This window comes from Patagioenas fasciata, chromosome 7 (assembly GCF_037038585.1).
Source record: "Patagioenas fasciata isolate bPatFas1 chromosome 7, bPatFas1.hap1, whole genome shotgun sequence".
Taxonomy (NCBI): domain Eukaryota; kingdom Metazoa; phylum Chordata; class Aves; order Columbiformes; family Columbidae; genus Patagioenas; species Patagioenas fasciata.
In genome coordinates this window covers 44,406,695-44,430,000 of record NC_092526.1, presented here as the reverse complement: position 1 = coordinate 44,430,000, position 23,306 = coordinate 44,406,695, and the positions used below count along the sequence as shown (strand labels likewise).

The following is a 23,306-nucleotide window of genomic DNA, read 5'->3' as shown; positions in this document are numbered from 1 at the left end:
TCCCCGGCCCCAACCACCGCCTGCCCGCCCCAGTCCGCCGCAGCGACCCCGGCCACCCATCCGCGCCCAGAGTTCCTCCCCACCCCCGCCCCGGCCTTTCGCCAGCGAGTTCGCCTCCCCCCCGGGAAGCCGGGGCGTCCCTGCCGGCTCCGTGCCCGGGGTGGACGGGGGGTGGACGGCGGGGGGGGGGTGGACGGAGGGCGGGGGGGGGGGCACGCGGGCGTCCCGCGGTTTCTCAGCCCCGCTGTCAGAGGCCTAACCCCCTCACCTGCCCGTGCTGCCGCCTCCCGCGCTTCTTCCTCGGTGGCTCGCTCGCTCGGTCCCTCGGCCCGCTGCCCGCCCCGGCCGCGGGCTGAAGAAGAAACCGACCCCGCCAGCGGCTTTGCCTCCCCCCGGGGAGGCATAGAGACACCGCGTCCCCGTCCCCGTCTCCCCGTCCCGGCCCGCCTGCCTCCCTGCCTACCCGCGCGCGGGGTTCCTCGGCCGATCGGCAAGATGCTCCTGCGCTGGCCTCCCCGCGACCGCCCGCCCGGCGGGCTTGACTCCGAGCGACTGACCGTTGGGCACCTGGCGGGGGGCAGGGGGCCGGTTGCCGGGCGGCGGGGAGAGCGCGCATGCGCGGCGCGCGCAGTTGCCGACCCCTTCCGGCCCTTCCCGCGGGTGGGCCGGAGGGGGCGGGGGGCAAGGCGAGGGCGGGAGAGACCGCGCTTTGGGGTGCGGGCGGGGAGGGGGGGTGTTTGTGCTCGCCGTGCAGTCTGAGCCGGAAGACGAAGTGAAATAATACGGCGGCGGCGGCGGCAGGTGCGGGTGGGGGGCACGACGACACCACCACGACCCCGCCGCCCCTGCCGAAATAAACCCCCACCAAAAAAAAAAAAAACACCGCCACGAAACCCGCATCCCCACGCCACGCGCGAGCCCCGAAACTCCAGACACGGACTCGCCGAGCGTGTGCACGGATCGCGAGGGTCGAAAAGCTCGACTCGTAGAGTCGCGTACACTGTCACGCAGCCACCCGCGAGAGGCTCGCTCGGTCGCGTCCAGATCCTGTCCCTGCGTAGGACCAACCGCCCCGCCGTTCCCAGCCTCCGTCATCCAGCCGCTTCTCGAAGAGCAGGACGGGCTCGGGGCCGTGACCGCCTCTCCGCCGGGGCCCGTGGCGGTGCTCTGCCGCCCTCGGGGCGAAGAGACTTGGTTTTGCTTTTTTTTTTTTTTTTTTTTTTTTTTCTGTGTGTGTGTGTGTGTGTGTGTGTGTGTGTGATTTCCGACCGTCCGACCTCAACGTCCCCCGGCTCCTTGTTCCCGCCTTTCCCTCCCTCCCTCCCTCCCTCGGGTTCTGTCGTTGCTCCTCAGCAGCGGAGAGGAAAAACACCACGTCGGCGCCGAACCCTAGGGTCGGGACAAGAGGGACGGGGCGACCAGCGTATCGCACGCCCTTCAACCTCGAGAACTTGCCGGGGGGCCGCGTAAAAAGCAGCAGGACGCTCAGCCCTCCTGCGCCGGCAGGTCGACCCTCTCGCGAGCGCGGCTGGACGCCGGGTCCGTCCGAGCCCCGCCGGTCCGGTCCGGTGCGGTCCGGTCTGATTCAATCCTTGCCCGCCGGTCCCGCTTACTTAGAGTAAGCCTAAAATGCAAAGATCTCTCCATAAGGATGGTTTTTATACTCTACTTCCACAATCTGCTGGCAGTACAAAAGAATAAGAGGCAGATCTACTTTGGCTGAGTCATGGTGGTTTGGTGCAGAGACCATGCATATCATGGGAATATTTCAGCACTTCTGCTCTGGTTTTCAGTGTATTACACCAAAACACCCACCTGATGACGTCATTTCAAGAGCAACAGCAGCAATTTGCAGAATTCAGCTTCTTTGGGGAACTGAGCAATTGCTGAGCTGACACCAAGTCCTGCTGTGTCCCTGTCACCTGCAGAGTGCCCGCATCCTCACCACGGTAGCGGGCATTGTGACAAAGGTTCTATGTCAGCTGGGTGTGGCAGCCGAGCGCCCCCTAGGGGAGGGGGAGCCTGTCAGCCCCGGGCCTGTCACTGCCTGCTGTCCCCCCTGTCACCAGCGAGGCCTCTGAAAAGTTTCCAAAACATCCCCAGACTTGGGTGAAGCATGGCCAAAAGTCTCCAAGAGACAAGTCGGAAAGAAGGATATGGAACAGAGGGAGAAAGTGAAGGGAGCAGGACTGTCGAGGGTTAGGATTGCGGGGTGACAATCAAACCCTGGCAGATGTGTTGTCAACCTCCTCTCCCCCCCACTTCCCCCCTTTGCCCCTCCCTCTCCCCCCTTCCCACTCAGCACAGGCGACCGGGAGGGAAAGAAGGACAGAGAGAAGAGAGTTGGAAAAGTTAAAGATGTTTTACTAATGCTGCTGGTAAGAATAGAAAAAATAATACAAAATACACAAAACCAATCTTGTAAGTCTCAGCAACTGCAGAGCCAGCACCCAAAGTCCTGGATTAGACTCTGTAGCCAACCGGAGCTGGATTCAGTCTCTCACTGGCCTCAGTTCGCAGAGATGACCAGCAAGGTCCTCTCCTAATGTCAGCCATGAGGAAAAGAGGGAAAAAAGGGCTGAGATCCTCGTGATCTCCCACTTTTATATGAAGTATTCACGTGAATGGAATGTTATTCACCATTTGTCAGTCTCTCGGTCATCAGTTTCTTGTTGCCCCTCTCGCGAGATGTCCATCCGTGCTTATCAATGTTTGCATTCCCTTGCTAGGTTTAACCAAAACATGTGTTGGGTTCTCCAGGAAAATGCAGCTGATATGAAGGCTTTAGCTGACAGGCAAATTCACTAAAAGAGAAACTTGTTTTTAACAAAACCAGGACATTCCACCCCTTATAATATGACATTCACTGAATACTTAAACCTTATCAATACAATCTATCAATACAATCTAATTAATCACTACTATATATATATATATATCTACATATGTACATATATACACAGGAGTAATTAATCAGTGGACCATCCTTTGAAAAGTTCATTAAGTTCATTTTGTCACCACAGTCTCCCAGGGCAGGGAAAATGGTCCAAGTGCATCTCATGACCCCTGTTGGTGGGTTAAGGACACCAACTTCGAAGAAGGTGTCGGGCGCCACTCGAAGAAGCCAGCGCTGGTTTCATCACCATTGTCTTGATCTGAAAGACACTTATTAAACATTGTTAGTGCGGCAATTCACATCGTACAGTTCAGTATTGAGTATTTTCACCTAAAATCCAATCCCCTTGAGGTACACACCGAACTTCTCCATCCCTGAGCATCACCCACCAGGTGCTGCCAGGTCCCTGGGCAAAAACAATGCCCCGAATGGGCTTTGCCTGTGCCCGATGCAGGAGGAACCCAGACTGCCTTCCCTAACATATTTTCCATGTGTACTACAGGGACTTTATCTCCTTCTACAGTCCGTAGAATTTCTGATTGGGCAGGCCCGGCTCGATTGGTTGATCCCCTGGTGTTGACCAACCAAGTGGCTTTTGCTAAATGTGAATCCCAGTTTTTAAAGGCTCCACCACCAAGTGCCTTTAGTGTAGTTTTTAACAAACCATTGCACCTTTCAATTTTCCCAGAGGCTGGTGCATGATATGGAATATGATACACCCACTCAATACCATGTTCTTTGGCCCAATTGTCTATAATACTGTTTTTGAAATGAGTACCATTGTCTGATTAAATTCTTTCTGGCGTACCGTGCCGCCAAAGGACTTGCTTCTCAAGGCCCAAGATGGTATTTCGGGCTGTAGCATGAGGTACGGCAGATGTTTCCAACCATCCAGTGGTTGCTTCCACCATTGTAAGTACATAACGCTTACCTTGACGTGTTTGTGGAAGTGTAATATAATCAATCTGCCAAGCTTCTCCATACTTACACTTTAACCATCACCCCCCACATAAGGACCCCCCATCTAAGGACCCCCCAGTTGTGCCCAGGGCCCATTGTGCCGTCCCAGAACCCCTCATTGTCCCCAGGGCCCATTGTGACATCCTGGCAACCTCCCTTTGTCCCCAGGGCCCATAGTGACATCCCAGGACCCCCAATTGTCCCCAAGGCCCATTGTGACACCATGGGGAACCCCCTTGTCACTGGGGATGCATTGTGACACAATGGGGACCCCCCCTTTGTCTCAGGTGCCCATTGTGACATCCTGGAGACCCCCCTTGTCCCCAGGGTCTATTGTGACATCCTGGGGACCCCCTTTATCCCCAGGACCCATTGTGACGTCCCAGGACCCCTCATAGTCCCCAGAGGCCATTGTGACATCCTGGGGACCCCTCTTTCCCCCAGGGCCTAATGTGACATCCTGGGGACTCCTCTTTGTCCCCTGGGCCCATTATGACATCCTGGGCACCCCGTTTGTCCCCAGGGCCCATTGTGACATCCCAGGACCCCAGTTTGTCCCCAGGGCCCATTACTACAGGGTGGGACCCCCCTTGTCCCCAGGGACCATTGTGACATTCAGGGGACCCCTCTTTGTTCCCAGGGCCGACTGTGGCACCATGGGGACCCTCTTTGTCACTGGGGCCCATTGTGACATCCCAGGACCCCACTTTGTCTTAGAAGGTCACTATTAGGACCCCCGGAGCCCCCCGGCCCCACACCCGCCCCGCAGCCCCACAGCGCGCGGTCTCGGGCCCCGGTGCCGGCGAAGCCACGTCCTGGCCGCGGCCGCAGGAGCCGCCGCTTGTCCGCCCCCCCACGTCCCCCCGATCGCTGCTGCTGTCGCTGCCTGAGGAGCCGCAGGAGCCGCCGCTTTTCCGCCCCCCCACGTCCCCCCGATCGCTGCTGCTGTCGCTGCCTGAGGAGCCGCAGCAGCCGCCGCTTTTCCGCCCAGCCCCGACTGCCCCCCCCCAATCGCCGCCGCTGCCGCCGGATGAGCTGCCGCTGCCGCCCCCGCCACCCCCCTTCTCCCGCCATCCCGGTGTCACAACGGGGACGTTGAGCGCGGCTGTGGAGGCAGCAGCTGTTCTGATAGCGAAGCCAAATCGGACCGGGAAACAGGACCGGGAACCAGGAACCGTGGGAGGGAAGTTTTCCCTTGGAGCAAACAAACCCCAGGTGTTCTTCAATGTTTATTGAGAAAGCAGAGTCAGGATGTACCAGTAGTCCGATTAGTGACCTTCTAAGACAAAGTGGGGTCCTGGGATGTCACAATGGGCCCCAGTGACAAAAAGGGTCCCCATGGTGCCAAAATGGGCCCTGGGGACAAGGGGGGTCCCACCCTGTAACAATGGGCCCTGGGGACAAACGGGGTCCTGGGACGTCACAATGGGTCCTGGGGATAAAGGGGGTCCCCAGGATGTCACAATGGGCACTTGAGACAAAGGTGGGGTCCCCATTGTATCACAATGCGTCCGCAGTGACAAGAGGGTTCCCCATGGTGTCACAATGGGCCCTGGGGACAATTGAGGGTCCTGGGATGTCACAATGGGCCCTGAGGACAACAGGGTTCCCCACGGTGTCAAAATGGGCCCTGGTGACATACGGAGCTCCCCAGGATGTCACAATGGGCCCTGGGGACAAAGAGGGGTCCCCAGGATGTTCACAATGGGCCCTGGAGACAGTGGGGGGTCCAGAAGTGTCACAATGGGCCCTGGGGACAAAGGGGGCTCCCCAGGATGTCACAATGGGCTCTGGGGACAGAGGGGGTCCCCACGGTGTCACAATGCACCCTGGGGACAATGGGGGGTCCTGGGACGTCACAATGGACCCTGGGGACACAGGGGTCCCCAGGATGTGATAATGGGCTCTGGGGACAAGTGGGGTCCCCAGGATGTCACAATGGGCACTGGGGAGAAAGGGGTGGTCCCCATGGTGTCACAATGGGCCCTAGTGACAAGGAGGGTCCCCACGGTTCCACGATGGGCCCTGGGGACAAGGGGGTCCACCAGATGTCACAATGGGCCCTGGGTAAAACAGGGGGTCCCCACGGTGTCACAATGGGCCCTGGGGACAAAGGGAGGTCCTAGGACGTCACAGTGGGCCCTGGGGACAAAGTGGGGTCCCCTGAATGTCACAATGGGACCTGCAGACAAAGGGGGGTCCTGGGATGTCACAATGGGCCCCAGTGACAAAGGGGGTCCCCAGGATGTCACAACAGGCCCTGGGGACAAAGAGGGCTCTCCTGAATGTCAAAATGGGCCCTGGGGACAAGGGGGGACCCCAGGATGCAACAACGCGCCCTGGGGACAAAGAGGGGTCCCCTGAATGTCACAAAGGGCCCTGGGGACAAGGGGGTGTCCTGGGATGTCACTATGGACCCTGGGGACAAATAGCAGTTCCCTGAATATCACAATGGGCCCTGGAGACAAGGGGTGTCCTGGGATGTCACAATGGCCCCCAGTGACAAAGGGCGTCCCTATGGTGCCAAAATGGGCCCTGGGGACAAAGGGGGTCCCCAGGAAGTCACAATGGGCCCTGGGGACAAAGGGGGGTCCTGGGATGTCACAATGGGACCTGGGACAACGGGGGGTCCTGGGATGTCACAATGGGCCCTGGGGACAAAGGGGGGTCCTGGGATGTCACAATGGGACCTGGGACAACGGGGGGTCCCCAGGATGTAACAATGAGCCCTGGGGACAAGCGGGGTACCCACGGTGTCACAATGGGCCCTGGGGACAAAGGGGGGTCCCGAGGATGTCACAATGGGCCCTGGGGACAATTGGGGGATCCTGGGATGTCACAATGGGCCCTGGGGACAAAGAGGAGTCCCCTAAATGTCACAATGGGCCCTGGAGACAGAGGGGCTCCCCATGGTGCCACAATGGGCCCTGAGGAAAAAGCGGGGTCGCCAGGATGTCACAATGGGCTCTTGGAAAAATGGAGGGTCCTGGGACGTCACAATGGGCCCTGGGGACAAAGGAGGTCCCCAGGATGTCACAATGACCCCTTGGGACAATGGGGCCATTGTGGACATCACAATGGGTCCTGGAAACAAAGTGGGGTCCCCAGGATGGCACAATGGGCCCTGGAGACAAAGGGGTTCCCCACCATATCACAATAGGCCCTGGGGACAAAGAGGGGTCCCCTGAATGTCACAATGGGCCCTGGGGACAAAGGGGGGTGCCCAGGATGTCACAATAAGCCCTGGACACAATTGGGGGGTCCTGAGATGTCACAATGGGCCCTGGGGACAAAGGGGGTCCCCAGGATTTCACAATGGGCCGTGGGGACAAAGGGAGTCCCCACACTGTCACAATAGGCCCTGGGGACAAAGGGGGTGCCCAGGATGTCACAATGGGCCCTGGGAACAAAGGGGGTCCCCATGGTGCCACAATGGACCCTGGGGACAAACGAGGTCCCCAGGATGTCACAATGGGCCCTAGGGACAAAGGGAGTCCCCACCCTGTCACAATAGGCCCTGGGGACAAAGGGGGTGCCCAGGATGTCACAATGGGTCCTGGGGACAAAGGGCATCCCCATGGTGCCCCAATGGACCCTAGTGACAAACGGGGTCCCCAGGATGTCACAATGGGCCCTGGGGACAAGGGGGTCCCCAGGATCTCACAATGGACCCTGGGGACAAAGGGGGGGCCTGGGACGTCACAATTGGCCCTGGGGACAATGGGGGGTCCTGGGATGTCACAATGAGCCCTGGGCACAATTGGGGGGTCCTTAGATGTCACAACGGGCTCTGGGGACAAAGGGCGTCTCCAGGATGTCACAATGGGCCCTGGGGACAAAGTGCGGTCCTGAAATGTCACAATGGGCCCTGGGCACAAAGGGGGTTCCCAGGATGTCACAATGGGCTCTGGGGACAACGGGGATTCCAACGGTGTCACAATGGGCCCTTGGGACAAAGCCTGTCCCCTGATTGTCACAATGGGCCCTGGGGACAAAGGGGGTCCCCAGGATGTCACAATGGGCTCTGGGGACAATGGGAGGTCCGGGGACGTCACAATGGGCCCTGGGGACAAAGGGGGGTCCTGGGACGTCACAATGGGCCCTGGTGACAAAGGGGGTCCCCCGGAAGTCACAATGGGCCCTGGGGACAGAGTGAGGTCCTGGGAAGTCACAATGGGCCCCAGTGACAAAGGGGGTCCCAATGGTGCCACAATGGGTCCTGGGGAAAAAGGGTGTCCCCAGGATGTCACAATGGGCTCTGGGGACAAGGGGGGGTCCTGGGACATCACAGTGGGCCCTGGGGAACAAGGGGGTCCCCAGGATGTCACAATGGGCTCTGGGGACAAGGGGGGTCCCCACGGTGTCACAATGGGCCTTGGGTACAAAGTGGGGTCCTGGGATCTCACATTGGGCCACAGTGACAAAAGGGGTCCCCATGGTGTCACAACGGGCCCTGGGGACAAAGGAGGTCCCCACGGTGCCACAACGGGCCAGAGGGACAAGGCGGTCCCCATGATGTCACAATGGGCCTTGGGGACAATGGGAGGTCCTGGGATGTCACAATGAGCCCTGGGGACAAACGGGGGTCCCTATGGTGTCACAATGGGTCCCCAGTGACAAGTGGGGTCCTGAGATGTCACAATGGGTCCTTGGGACAATGGGGGGTCCTGGGATGTCACAATGAGCCCTGGGGACAAACGGGGGTCCCCATGGTGTCACAATGGGTCACCAGTGAAAAGGGGGGTCCCCAGGATGTCACAATGGGCCCTGGGGACAATGGGGGTCCTGGGACTTCACAATGGGCCCTGCGGACAAGGGCGGGTCCCCAGGATGTCACAATGGGCCCTGGGGACAATTGGGGGGTCCTGGGATGTGACAATGGGCCCTGGAGTCAAAGGGGTGTCCCCATGGTGTCACAATGGGTCCTGGGGACATAGGGGGGTCCTGGGATGTCACAATGGGCACTGGGGACAAGGGGGTCCCCAGGATCTCACAATGGACCCTGGGGACAAAGGGGGGGCCTGGGACGTCACAATTGGCCCTGGGGACAATGGGGGGTCCTGGGATGTCACAATGAGCCCTGGGCACAATTGGGGGGTCCTTAGATGTCACAACGGGCTCTGGGGACAAAGGGCGTCTCCAGGATGTCACAATGGGCCCTGGGGACAAAGTGCGGTCCTGAAATGTCACAATGGGCCCTGGGCACAAAGGGGGTTCCCAGGATGTCACAATGGGCTCTGGGGACAACGGGGATTCCAACGGTGTCACAATGGGCCCTTGGGACAAAGACTGTCCCCTGATTGTCACAATGGGCCCTGGGGACAAAGGGGGTCCCCAGGATGTCACAATGGGCTCTGGGGACAATGGGAGGTCCGGGGACGTCACAATGGGCCCTGGGGACAAAGGGGGGTCCTGGGACGTCACAATGGGCCCTGGTGACAAAGGGGGTCCCCCGGAAGTCACAATGGGCCCTGGGGACAGAGTGAGGTCCTGGGAAGTCACAATGGGCCCCAGTGACAAAGGGGGTCCCAATGGTGCCACAATGGGTCCTGGGGAAAAAGGGTGTCCCCAGGATGTCACAATGGGCTCTGGGGACAAGGGGGGGTCCTGGGACATCACAGTGGGCCCTGGGGAACAAGGGGGTCCCCAGGATGTCACAATGGGCTCTGGGGACAAGGGGGGTCCCCACGGTGTCACAATGGGCCTTGGGTACAAAGTGGGGTCCTGGGATCTCACATTGGGCCACAGTGACAAAAGGGGTCCCCATGGTGTCACAACGGGCCCTGGGGACAAAGGAGGTCCCCACGGTGCCACAACGGGCCAGAGGGACAAGGCGGTCCCCATGATGTCACAATGGGCCTTGGGGACAATGGGAGGTCCTGGGATGTCACAATGAGCCCTGGGGACAAACGGGGGTCCCTATGGTGTCACAATGGGTCCCCAGTGACAAGTGGGGTCCTGAGATGTCACAATGGGTCCTTGGGACAATGGGGGGTCCTGGGATGTCACAATGAGCCCTGGGGACAAACGGGGGTCCCCATGGTGTCACAATGGGTCACCAGTGAAAAGGGGGGTCCCCAGGATGTCACAATGGGCCCTTGGGACAATGGGGGTCCCCATGGTGTATACAATGGGTCCCCAGTGACAAGGGGGGTCCCCAGGATGTCACAATGGGCCCTGGGGACAAAGGGGGTCCTGGGACTTCACAATGGGCCCTGCGGACAAGGGCGGGTCCCCAGGATGTCACAATGGGCCCTGGGGACAACTGGGGGGTCCTGGGATGTGACAATGGGCCCTGGAGTAAAAAGGGTGTCCCCATGGTGTCACAATGGGCCCTGGGGACATAGGGGGGTCCTGGGATGTCACAATGGGCACTGGGAATAAAGAGGGGGTCCCCAGGGTGCAACTATGGGCCCTGGGGACAAGAAGGTCCCCAGGATGTCACAATGGGCCCTGAGGACAAGGGCAGGTCCCCATGGTGTCACAATGGGTCCGCAGTGACGAGGAGGGTCCCCATGGTGTCACAATTGGCCCTGGGGACAATGGGGGTCCCAAGGATGTCACAATGGGCCCTGGTGACAAAGGGGGGTCCTGGGATGTCACAATGGGCCCTGGGGACAAAGGGGGCTCACCAGGACGTCACAATGGGCTCTGGGGACAAAGGGGGTCCCCAGGATGTCACAATGGGCACTGGGGAGAAAGGGGTGGTCCCCATGGTGTCACAATGGGTCACCAGTGACAAGGGGAGTCCCCAGGATGTCACAATGGGCCCCGGGGATAAAAGGGGTACCCAGGATGCCACAATGGGCCCTGGGGACAATTGGGGGGTCCTGAGATGTCGCAATGTGCCCTGGGGACAAAACAATGTTCCCTGAATGTCACAATGGGCCCTGAGGAAAAAGGGGGGTCCCCAGGATGCCACAATGGGCCCTGCGGACAACTGGGCGGTCCCCAGGACGTCACAATGGGCCCTGGAAACAATTGGGGTGTCCTGAGATGTCACAATGGGCCCTGGGGACAAAGGGGGATCCTGGGACGTCACAATGGCCCCTGGGGACAAAGGGAGTCCCCACCCTGTCACAATGGGCCCTGGGGACAAAGAGGGTCCCCAGGATGTCACAATGGACCCTGGGGACAAAGGGGGGTCCTGGGACGTCACAATGGGCCCTGGGGACAAAGGAGGTCCCCAGGATTTCACAATGGGCCATGGGGACAAGGGGGGTCCTGGAATGTCACAATGGGCCCTGGGGACAAAGGGGGTCCTCAGGATTTCACAATAGGCACTGGGGACAAGGGGGTCCCCAGGATGTCACAAAGGGCCCTGGGGATGACGGGGGGTCCTGGGACGTCACAATGGGCCCTGGGGACAATGGGGGGTCTTGGGATGTCACAATGAGCCCTGGGCACAACTGGGAGGTCCCTAAATGTCACAATGGGCCCTGGGGACAAAGGGTGTCCCCACGGTGTCACAATGGGCCCAGGGGACAGAGGGGGCTCCCCAGGATGTCACAACGGGCTCTGGGGACCAGGGGCGTCCCGAGGATGTCACAATGGGCCCTGGGGACAAAGTGGGGTCCTGGGAGGTCACAATGGGCCCTGGGGACAAAGGGGGTTTCCAGGATGTCACAATGGGCTCTGGGGACAACAGGGGTCCCGACGGTGTCACAATGGGCCCTTGGGACAAAGGCTGTCCCCTGAATGTCACAATGGGCCCTGGGGACAATGGGGGGTCCGGGGACGTCACAATGGGCCCTGGGGCAAAGGGGGTCCCCAGGATGTCACAATGGACCTTCAGTATAAAGTGGGGTCCTGGGATGTCACAATGGCCCTGGGGACAAGGGGTTAGGGGGTTGTGTTAGGGGGTTGGAGGATTAGGTGGTGCAGGATTTGGGGTGCAAGGCTGGGGGAGCAGGATTTTGGGGGGCCTGATTTGGGGCTACAGGGTCTGGGGTTGCAGGTTCCAGGGCTGCAGGATTTGGGGGTTCAGGGTTTAGGGCAGTAGGATCTTTGGGTGCAGGAGTTTGGGGTGCCGGGTTTGGGGGCCAGGATTTGGGGTTGCAGGATTTAGGGGTGCAGTGGTTTGAAGTGTTTTGGGGTGCAGGGTTTGGGGAAGGAGTATATGGGGGTGCAGGGTTTAGGAGAGCAGGATCTTGGGGTGCAAGGGTTTGGGGTGGAGGGCTTGGTAGGGTAGGATTTGGGGGTGGAAATTTTATTGGGTAGGGCTGGGGGTGCAGGATTTGGGGGTGAAGGGGTTGTGGGGTGCAGGGTTCTGGGGTGCAGGGTTTGGGAGATCAGTACGTGGGGCTGGAGGATTTGGGGTGCAGGGTTTGGAGCAGCAGGATCTGGGGGTGCAAGATTGGGGGTAGCAGGGTTTTGGGGAGCAGGGTTTCGGGGTCTGGCTTTAGGGGGACAGGGTTTGGGGGGCAGGGTTGGGAGGGATGATTTTGGGGTGCAGGGTTTAGGGCAGCACGATCTTGGGGTGAAGGGGTTTGGTGTGAAGGGTTGGGTAGGACAGGATTTGGGGTGCAGGTTTTTAGGGTGCAACTTGGCGTCAGGATTTGGGGTACAGGGTTTGGGGGTGCAGGGTTTAGTGGTGCAGGGTTTGGGGGTGCAGGTCTTGTGGAGGCAGAATTGGGGGTGCAGGTTTTTGGAGTTAAGGGTTTGGGGGTGCAGATTTTGGGTGTTCAGGACCTGGGGGTGCAGGATTTGGGGATGTAGGTTTGGGGGTGCAGGGCTTAGGGTTTCAGTATCTTGGGTTGAAGAGGTTTGGGGTGAAGGGTTGTGTACAGCAGGATTTGGGGTACAGGGTTTGGTTGCAGGATTTGGGGTGCAGGGTTTGAAGTGCAGGGCTAAAGGGGATGGATTTGGAGGTGCAAGATTTGGTCGTCTGGGGTACTGGGGTGCAGGGTTTTGGGGTGCGGGATTTGGGGGTGCAGGTTCCATGTCTTTAGCAACTGGGGGGGGAGGGTTTCTTGGTGCGGACTTTTGAGTGCAAGTTTGAGGGGCCTTGATTTTGGGGTGCATGGTTTGGGGGGCAGGATTCCGGGTGTAAGGTTTTGAGGTGCAGGACTTGGGGTGCAGGTTTCACACGTTAAGGAACTGGGGCTGCAGAGGTTGGGGGTGCAGCGTTGTGGGCTGCAGGGTTGAAGGGTGCAGGATTTAGGGGTACAGGTTTTGGGGGTGCAGGAGCTGGGGGTGCAGGCTGTAGGGATCCGAATATGGGGGTGCAGGGTTCTGGGGTGCAGGACCTGGGTGAGCAGGCTGTTGGGGTACAGAACCTTGTAGTTCAGCGTTTAGAGGCAGGATTTGGGGGTGCAGGGTTTGGGGTGAGGGGTCTGGGGTGAGGGGTTCAGGTGTTCAGCACCTGGGGGTGCAGGACTTGGGGGCTGGAGGATTTGGGGGTGCAGGAATTTGGGGGTGCAGGGATATGGGTGCAACTTGTGGGGTGCAAGGTTTTGGGTATAGGGTTTTGGGGTGCAGAGTTTTGGGGGGGAAGATTGGGGGAGCAGGGTTTTGGGGTGCAAGGTTCAGTGGTGCAGGGTTCTGGGGGTGCAGGGTTTAGCGCCAGAATTGGGGGTGCAGGGTTTGGGATTGCAGGGTGTTGGGGGAAGGATCTGGGGGTACAAGATTGGGGGTAGCAGGGTTTTGGGGAGCAGGGTTTCGGGGTCAGGATTTAGGGGGACAGGGTTTGGGGGGCAGGAATGGGAGGGATGATTTGGGGGTGCAGGGTTTAGGGCAGCAGGATCTTGGGGTGAAGGGGTTTGGGGTGAAGGGTGGGTAGGACAGGATTTGGGGTGCAGGTTTTTAGGGTGCCACTTGTGGGGGCAGGATTTGGGGTACAGGGGATTGGGGGTCCAGGGTTTGTGGGTGCAGGATTTAGTGGAGCACGGATTGGGGGTGAAGGTCTTGTGGAGGCAGAATTGGGGCTGCAGGTCTTGGGGAGGCAGAATTGGGGGTGCAGATTTTGGGTGTTCAGGACCTGGGGGTGCAGGATTTGGGGATGTAGGTTTTGGGGGGTAGATTTTGGGGTGCTGGGTTCGGGACATGGTTCTGGAGGATTTGGGGGTGCAGGGTTAAGGGGTTTAGGATTTTGGGGTGCACGGTTTAGGGTGCACGTTCTGGGCATGTATGATTTGAGAGTGCAGGGCTTTGGGGTACAGGATTTGGGGTGCAGGGTTTTGGGGTCAGGATCTGGGGGTGCAGGGTGTTGGGGAGAAGGATTCGGGGTGCAGCATTTTGAAGGGCAGGGTTTGGAGGAGGGAGGTTTTGGAGGTGCAAGGTTTGGTGGTTCAGGTTTTGAGGGTGCAAGATATGGTGGTGCAGGTTTTGGGGGTGCAGTGTTAAGGGGGTGGAGGATTAGAGGTGCAGGATTTGGGGGTGCAGGGTTGGGAGTGCAGGGTTTTTGGTGCCTGATTTGGGGGTACAGGGTCTGGGGGTGCAAGATCCTGGAGTTCAGGATTTGGGGGTTCAGGATTTGGGCTGCAGGGTATGGGAGGGAAGGATCTGGGGCTTCAGGATTTGGGGGTGCACCGTTTCTGGGTGCAGGGTTTAGAAGTCAGGTCTAAGAGTGCAGGGTTTGGGGGTGCAGGGGTTTGGGGGTGCAGGTTTCATGAGTTCAGGAACTGGGGGTGCAGGAATCAAGGGTGCAGGGTTTGGGAAAGAATTTGGGGGATCAGGGTTTTGGGGTGCAGAGTTTCAGAGTTCAGGGTTTGGGGGAAAGTTTAAGGTTGCAGAGTGTTAAGGGTGCAGAGCATTGGGGCAGAGGATTTGGGGGTGCAGGGTTTCAGGGTTCAGGATGTGGAGGGGTGGAGTTTTGGGGGGCAGAGTTTGGGGGTGAAGGATTTGGGGGTGCAGGGTGGTGGGGTACACGCCTTCCTGTGTCACCTCAGCTGGGTGTTCCTGCTCCATGGGGGAATTGCACCGGATGAGCTTTCCAGGTCCCTTCCAACCCCTGACATTCTGGGACTCTGTGCGGAAGGATTTGGGGGTGAGAGATTGGAGGTGCAGCATTTGGGGGTGCAGAGTTTTGGGAGGCAAGGACCTGGGGGTGTAGGATTTGGGGGTTCATTGTTTAGGGCAGCACAATCTTGGGGTGCAGGGGTTTGCAGTGAAAGGTTTGGTAGGGCAGGATTTGGGGTGCAGGATTCTGGGGTGCTGGGTTTTGGGGCACAGGATTTGGTGTTGCAGGGATGGGGTTGAAGGGCTTGGGTTTCCAGGCCTTGGAGGTGCAAGGTTTGGGAGGGAATTCTTTCGGGGTGCTGTGTTTGGGGGTGCAGGGTTTTGGGGTGCAGGATTTGGGTGTTCAGGACCTGAGGGTGCTGCATTGGGGGTGCAGTGGTTTGGGGAGCAGGGTTTAGGGAGGCAAATTATGGGGGTCCTGGGTTTTAGGAGGACAGGATTTAAGGGCGTGGGATTTGGGGGTGCAGGGTTTGGGGACTCAGGACCTGGGGGTGCAGCTTTCAGGGTGCAAGGCTTAGGGGTGCATTATTAGAGGGTGGAATATTAGGGGTGCAGGACTGGGTGGGGAGGATCTGGGGTGCACATTTTGGGCGCTAAGGACGTGGGGGTGCAGGACTTGGGCGTTCAGGGAGTGGGAGTGCACGGTTTGGGGGTGCAGAGTGCAAGCTGGGGGGGCAGGATTTGGGGTGCAGGGTTTGGGGGTGCATTGTTGGGGGACTGGATTTGGAGGTGCAGGGTTTGGGGATGTAGGATTTAGGGTGCAGGACTTGGGGTTGTACGGCTGGGGGGTGAAGGGTTTGGGGGAAAGAATAATGGGGTGCATGGTTTAGGGGTACAGGGGCTTGGGGGGGACGATTTGGGGCTGCCGGGTTTTGAAGTGCAGGGTTTGAGGGGGCAGGATTTGGGGGTGCAAGATTTGGTGGTTCGGGATTCTGGGGTGCCGGGTTTTGAGGTGAAGGATTTGGGGGTGCAGGGTTTGGGGATGGATGATCACGGGGTGCAGACTTTGGAATTCAGGATCTTGGGGTGCAGGGGTCTGCACTGAAGGGTTTGGTAGAGCAGGGTCTGGGGGTGCAGGACTTTCGGGTGAGGTTTGGGGTGCAGGGTTCGTGTGTTCAGGGTTTAGAGGCAGGATTTGAGGGTGCAGGGCTTTGGGGTGAGGGGTTGGGGTGTAGGGTTCAGGGCTCCAGGACCTGGGGGTTGGAGGATTTAGGGGCTTGCCGGATTTGGGGGTGCAGGGCAGGGCAAGGAAGGCTTTGAATGTGCAGTGTTTGAAGTTTCAGCACTTGGGGGTGCAGGATTTGGGGGTACAGGATTAATGGGGGCAGGGTGTCTGGGGGTAGAACATGGGGTGCACATTTTGTGGGGATGCAAGATTTGAGAGTGCAGGGATCTGGGGTGAGGGATTTCAGGGTGCCGGGTTGGGGGGGAAGGATCTGCGGGTGCAGAGTTTGTCAGTGCATTGATTGGGGGTCAGAATTTGGGGGTGCAGGGTTAGTGGGGCACGATTTTGGGTGCAGGTTTTGGGGAGCAGGATCTGGGGGTGATGGATTTGTGTGACAAGGTTTGGGGAGCAGAGTTCAGGGGTTTGGGGGATGGGTTTGGACCTACAAGTTTCGGGGGAAATGGTTTGGGGGAAGGATCTGGGGGCGAGATATTTGGGGGGCAGGGTTTGGGATGCCAGGTTTGGGGGTGAAGGGCTTGGGGGCAAGGATGTGGGGTGCAGGATTAGGGGGATTCAGGATTGGGGGGGTTAAGGTTGTATGGGGGACAATTTTGGGGGGCAGGTTTGGGGGGCAGGATTTACAGTGCAGGCTTTTGGGATGCACGGCTTCAGGGTACAGGGCTTGATGAGGCAGGATTTGGGGGTGCAGGATTTGGGGGCTCAGTGTTAGGAGGTGAATGTTTTGGGGGTGAAGGGTTTGGGAGTGTAAAATCCGGGCGTGCAGGATTTTGGAGTGCAGTATTTTGGGGTGCAGGGTTTGGGACTGTAGATTTTGGGGTGTAGGGCTTGGGGGGCAGGGTTTGGGACTGCAGGTTTTGGGGTGTAGGGTTTGGGGGTACAAAGTTTAGGGGGCAGGGTTTTGGGGCGCAGGATCTTGGGGTGTACGAGTTTTGGGTGTGGGATTTGAAAAAAAATGATTTGTGGTGCAAGGTTTTGGGGTGCAGGGTTTGGGGGCAGGTTTTGCGTGTTCAGGAACTGGGGGTGCAGGATTTTGCGTTGAAGGGCTCTGGGGTGCCGGGGTTGGCCTGCAGGGGTTGGGGTGCAGTATTTTGGGGTGCAGGGGTTTGGGTTTCAGGACCTGGGGGTGCAGGGTCTCAGGGAACAGGATTTCAGGGGTGCAGCATTTGAGGGGTGACGGCCTTGGGGATGAAGGATTGGGGAGTGCAGGGTTTGGGGGTGCAGATTTGGGGTGCAGGGTTTAGGGGGTGTAGGGTTTTGGAGGGGCAGGATATTGGGGTGCAGGATTTAGAGGAGCCGACTTTTGGTCAGCAGGATTGGGGGGCAAGGATTTGGGGGTGCAGGGTTTAGGGTAGCAGGGACTTGGGGTGCAGGGTTTGGTGGGGCAGGATCTTGGGGTGCAGGGTTTGGGGTTCAGGGTTCGGGATGTACATTTTTGGGAGGCAGGATTTGAGGGCGCAGGGTTTTGGGGCGAAGGGTTTAGAGAGCAGGATTTAGAGTGCAGGGTTTGGGGGTTCAGGGTCTAGGGTGGCAGGAATTTTGGGGTGCAGGCCTTTGGGGCAAAGGGTTCTGTGGTGCTGGGTTTTGGGGTGCAGGATTTGGGTGTGCAGGGTTGGGGGTTGGGGAGAAGGATTTTAGGGTGCAGGATTTTAGGGTGAAGGTTTGGTAGGGCTGAGTTTGGAGGTTCAGGGTTCTGGGGTGCAGGATCTGGGGGTACAGGATCTATGGGTGCAGGGTGTTGTGGGGAAGGATCTTGGGGTGAAGGGTTCGTGGGTGCAGGGATTTTGAGTGAGGGATTGGGGGTTCAGAGTCATGGGGTGCAGGCTTTGGGGGTGCAGGGTGTTGGGGAAGGATTTGGGGTACAGGGTTTGGGGGTTAAAGGATTTGGGGGTTCAGGGTTCAGGTGTTCAGGACCTGGGTGTGCAGGGTTTGCGGGTTCAAGGTTTGGGGCGCAATGTTTTGGGGGACAGGATTTGGGGGTGCAGAGTTTTGGGGTGCAGGGCTTGTGAGAGAAGAATCGGGTGTGCATGATTTGGGGTTTCAGGATTTGGGCGGCAGGATCTGGGGGTGCGGGATTTAGGGGTGTAGGGTTGGGGGACAGAATTTCGAGGTGAAGGGTTGGGTAGGGCAGGATTTTGGGGTACAGGGTTCTGGGGCGCAGGATTTTGGGTGAGGGATTTCAGGTTCAGGGTTAGGGAGTGCAGGATTTGGGGCAGCAGGGTGTTGGGGAAGGATTTGGGGTGCAGGATTTGGGGGTGCAGGGTGTTTGGGTGAGGGATTTGGGGTTCAGGGTTAGGGGGTGCAGGGTTTGGTGGGCAGGAATTGGGGATGCAGGGTTCAGGGGTGCAGGATCTGGGGTACAGGGTTTGGGGTGCAGGTTTGGGGGTGCATGAGCTTGGGGTCTACGAGCTTTAGGTGTGAGATTTGAAGGAAAATTATTGGGGGGTGCAGAGTTCAGGGCTGCAGGGTTTAGGGGGGGCAGATTTGGTGCTACAGGGTCTGGGGGTGCAGGTTTTGGGAGTTAAGGGATTGGGGGATGCAGGGTTCAGTGGTGCAGGATCTGGGGTGCAGGGTTCAGGGGTGCAGGGTTTGGGGGGGCAGGGTTTGGGGTTGCAGTTTTTGAAGATTCAGGATGTGGGTGTCAAGGATTTGGGGGTACAGGGCTTGGGTGCAGGATTTCACGGTACAGGGCTTGGGTTCAAGATTTCGGGGTACAGGGGTTTGAAGGGGACAGGATTTGCAGGTGCAAGATTTGGTGGTCTGGGGTACTGGGGTGCAGGGTTTTGGGTGAGGGGTTTGGGGGTCAGGATGAGGAGTGGAGGATTCGAGCGTGCGTGCTGTTGGGGTTCAGAGTTTTGGGGGACAGATTTGGGGGTGCACGCTTGTGGAGAGCAGGAACAGAGGAGCAGGGTTGGGGGTGTAGGGTCTGGTGGGGCAGGAATTGGGGGTGCAGGGAGTTGAGGGAAGGATCTGCTGGTGCAGCTTTTAGGGTAAAGGGTTTTGGGGTACAGGGTTTTGGGGTGGAGGATTTGGGGGTGTAGGGTTGGGGTGTGAAGGGTTTGGGGGACAGAGCTACAGGTGAAGGGTTTGGGGTGAAAGGTCTGCAGTGAAGGTTTTGGGGTGAAGGTTTTGGGGTGCAGGATCTGAGGGTGCAGGGCTTGGTAGGGCAGGATTTTGGGGTGAAGGATTTGGGGGTGTAGAGTTTTCAGGTGCAGGGTTTGGGACTGCAGGTTTTGGGGTGTAGGGTTTGGGGTACAAAGTTTAGGGGGCAGGGTTTTGGGGTGCAGCATCTTGGGGTGTATGAGTTTTGGGTGTGGGATTTGAAGGAAAGTGATTTGGGGTGCAATGTTTTGGGGTTCCCATTGGCAGGTTTTCTGTGTTCAGGAACTGGGGGTGCAGGGCGTTGGGGTGCCGGGGTTGGCCTGCAGGGTTTGGGGTGCAGAATTTAGGGGTGCAGTATTTTGGGGTTCAGGGTTTTGGGGTGCAGGATTCGGGGTTGTAGAGTTTGGTATTACAGGTTTTGGGGGTCCATGGCTTGGGAGGAAGGATTTGGGGGTGCAGAATTTAGGGGTGCACGTTTTGAGGGTGCAGAGTTTAGGGGTGAAGAATTGGGGATGCAGGGTTTTGGGGGCATTATCTGGGAGGGTCAGGGTTTGGGGGTGCAGGGATTTGGGGGTGCAGGGTTTGGGGCTGCAGGTTTTCGGTGGGGAATTAGGGGGTACAGGGTGTTGAGGAAGGATCTGGGGGTGCAATATTTGGGCTTTAAGGGTTATGGGGGGCAGGATCTGGCAGTGCAGAGTTTGGGGACAGGATCTGGGGGTGCAGCGTTTGGGGTTACAGGTTTTGGGGGTGCAGGGTCGAGGGAATTATTTGAGGTTCAGGGTTATGAGAGTGCAGGATTTTTGGGTGCAGAGTTTGGGGAGCTGGGTATGGGGCAGCAGGATCTGGGGGTGCTTTTGTTTGGGGGTGCATTCACTTGGGGAGGGAGGATCTGGGGGTGCAGGGTTTAAGGGTTCAGGATTTGTTGATGTAGAGTTTTGGGGTACAGGGTTTGGGGTTCAGGTTTTGGGGGTGCATTCACTTGGGGGGAAGGATCTAGGGGTGCAGGTTTTGGGGGTCCAAGGTTAGACGGGATTTGGGGCTGCAGGGATTTAGGGTGCAGGGTTTAGGGCTGCAGTGTTCTGGAGGAAGGATTTGGGGTGCAGTGTTTGAGGGGTAGGCTTTGGGGTTTCAGTGTTTCAGGGTGTATGATTTTGGAGTGCAGGATTTGGGGTGCAGGGTTTGGGGGTGCAGGGTTGGAGGTGCAGGGGTTGGGGCTGCAGGGGTTGGAGTACAAAGTTTTGGTAGGGCACGCTTTGGGGTGCAGGACTTTAGGGTGCAGAATTCTGGGGTGTGCAGTTTAAGGGGGCAGGATGTGGCGTTGCAGCGTTCTGGGGTGTCAGGTTTGGGGTGCAGTGCTTTGGGGTGCAGGGTTTGGGGTGCAGGGTTTAGGGAAGGATGATAAGGGGGTGCAGGGTTTAGGGCAGCAGGATCTTGGCGTGCAGGGGTTTGGGGTGGAGGGCTCGGTAGGGCAGAGTTTGGGGGTGGACAGTTTAGGGGGGGGTAGGGTTTGGGGAGCAGGTTTTGGGGGTTCAGAACGTGGGGGGGCAGGGTATTGGGGTGCAGGATCTAGAAGGGCAGGGTTTGGGGGTGCAGTGTTTGGGGCACAGGGTTTGGGGGTGCAGGATCTTGGGGTGTACAAGTTTTGCAGGTAGGATTTGAAGGAAAATGATTTGGGGTGCAGGGATGGGGGTACAGGGTTTTGGGGTTGCTGGTTCTGGGGATTTGGGCTGTGGGGTTGGAGGATAACGGGAAGCAGGGTTTGGGGGGCAGGGTTTGGGGAGCCAGGGTTAGGGTTCGCTGGGGGCAGAATTTTGGGTGCACAGTTTTGACAGCTAAGTTTGGGGTGCAGGGCCTGGGAATTCAGGGTTTAGGGGTGCAGAGTTTTAGGGAGCAGGGTTTGGGGGTTCATGACGTGGGGATGGAGGAATTGGGGGTGCAGGGTTTGGTGGGGAAAGCTTTGGGGGTGCCTGGCTTAGGGTTGCAGGATTTGGGGGTCAAGGGTTTGGAGGTGCCAGGGTTTTGGGGGGCAGGATATAGGGGTGCAGGATTTGAGGGTGCAGGGTTGTGGAGTGCAGAGATTTAGGGGTGCAAGATCTGGGCTTGTACGGTTTTGGGGTGCAGGTTTTGGGGAGGGAGGATTTGGGGTGCAGAGTTTGGGCATGCCAGGTCTGTGGTTGCAGGTTTTAGTACAGGGTTTGGGGGTTCAGGTTGTGGGGGCGGAGTTTTTGGGGGTGCAGGGTTGGGGAGAAGGATTTTGGGGGTGCAGGGTTTTAGGGTGCAGGATCTTAGGGTACAGAATTTGGGCAGGAATGCTTTCGGGGTGCAGGTTTGGGGAGTGCAATATTTGAGGGTGCAAGGTTACCAAACCTTGCAGGATCTTGGGGTGCAGGGTTTTTGGTATTTGGGGTTCAGGGTTAGGGGGTGCAGGGTGTTGGGGAACGATTTGGGGGTGCAGGGTTGGGAGGTGGAGTGTTTCAGGGATCAGGGTTTGGGAGGCAGAATTATGGGTGCAGGGTTTGGGATTGCAGGGTTTGGGGTGCAGAGTTCAGGACCTGGGGGTGCTGCTTTTGGGGGTGCAGGGTTTTGGGGTGCAGGGTTTGGGTGTTCAGGACCTGGGGGTGCTGTGTTTGGGGGTGCAGGGTTTTGGTGAGCAGGGTTTGGGTGTTCAGGACCTGGGGGTGCTGTGTTTGGGAGTGCAGGGTTTTGGGGAGCAGGGTTTGGGGAGGCAAACTATGAGGGTCCTGGGTTTTAGGAGGACAGGATTTAAAGGCGCGGGATTTGGGGGTGCAGGGTTTGGGGACTCAGGACCTGGAGGTGCAGTTTTCAGGGTGCGAGGCTTAGGGGTGCATTATTAGAGGGTGGAATATTAGGGGTGCAGGACTGGGTGGGGAGGATCTGGGGTGCACATTTTGGGCGCTAAGGACGTGGGGGTGCAGGACTTGGGCGTTCAGGGATTGGGAGTGCACGGTTTGGGGGTGCAGAGTGCAAGCTGGGGGGGCAGGATTTGGGGTGCAGGGTTTGGGGGTGCATTGTTGGGGGTTTAGGATTTGGGAGGGCAGGTTTAGGGGGTGCAAGATTTCGCTTGTAGGGTTTAGGGGTGCAGAGTTTGGTAGGGCCGAAATTGGGGTTGCAGGATTTGGTGCTGCAGGATTTTGTGTTGCAGGGTTTTGGGGTGAAGGGTTAACAGGGATGCAGAATCTAGGGTGCAGGATTTGGGGTTTGAGGGTTCTGGGGGTCAGGATCTGGGGTGCAGGTTTCGGAAGAGTATTTTGGGGTGCAGGATTTTGGGTGCCGTGTCTGCGGGGCAGGTTTGGGGTGATCACTGCTGATCCGCACACACTCGCTCTCTCTGGTATTCACCTCCACTCCTGCTCCTCCACCTCCCCACTGTTCTCTCCATCTCCTCTCTTCTCGTTCCCACCACACTCTGCACACAGACCCGACCACTGAGAATGTTCCAGAACACGCTGATCCAAACCCCGCTGGGACCTCCGGGCTCCATGGCAATGTGAAAATGGAGTGTGCCACAGAATCCCTTTGGGTGTCAAACACCTTGAAGGTGCTGGAGTCCAAGCACAACCCCCCGGCACTGCCCACGGCCCTCAGGAGCTCCTGTGGAAACCCCTCCAGGGATGGCGGCTCCAGCCCTGCCCTGGGCAGCCCGTTCAGTGCCCGACAGCCCTCGCTGGGAGGAACAGCTCCCAGGCTCCAGCCAGAAGCTCACCCGGTACCGCTGGGGCCGTCTCCTCTCCTCCTGCCGCTCGTTCCCGGGCAGAGTCCCCGAAGCCCGCTCTCCGGGCGCTCTGCGGGCGGCTCCTGGCCCGGCCGCCCCCCGCACTCCCGCTCTGGCTCCGCCCCAAGGCTCAGGCGGGAACGGCCGCTGCGTCCCGGCCGGCCAATCGCAGCTCGCCGCCTCAGCCCCGCCCCCTCAAACCAGCCCTTGGCCCCGCCCCCTCCCCCCAGCCCCTCAGGAGGAGCCGCACCCGCTGGTGCTGAGTGCGGAGCTCAGCGCACAAAGAGCTGCACAGGGTGAGAGGGGCAGGGGGATTCGAGCTGGGATGGGCGCTGTTTGCAGACGGAACCAAGTGAGGCACGGGCTCTGCACCTGGAGAAAGGAAAAGGTGCACTGATCACCCCAAACCTGCCCCGCAAACACGGCACCCAAAATCCTGCACCCCAAAATACACTTCCCAAACCCTGCACCCC

General features: G+C 58.7%; 2 protein-coding genes across 2 annotated transcripts in view; both read right to left on the bottom strand.

Moving 5' to 3' along the window:
- The window catches only part of LOC139828348 (uncharacterized), a 5,608-nt gene extending 5,548 nt beyond the window's left edge, over window positions 1-60 (bottom strand). Inside the window, exon 1 of the mRNA XM_071810608.1 lies at window positions 48-60. Coding sequence (XP_071666709.1) covers window positions 48-60 — 13 coding nt within the window. The remainder of the gene's footprint in view (window positions 1-47) is intronic.
- LOC136116223 (procollagen galactosyltransferase 2-like) overlaps window positions 1-22,976 on the bottom strand; it is a 161,579-nt gene extending 138,603 nt beyond the window's left edge. Inside the window, exon 1 of the mRNA XM_071811535.1 lies at window positions 22,825-22,976. The gene's annotated coding sequence lies outside the window, so the exon portion shown is untranslated. The remainder of the gene's footprint in view (window positions 1-22,824) is intronic.
- Between the last annotated feature and the right edge of the window lie 330 nt (window positions 22,977-23,306).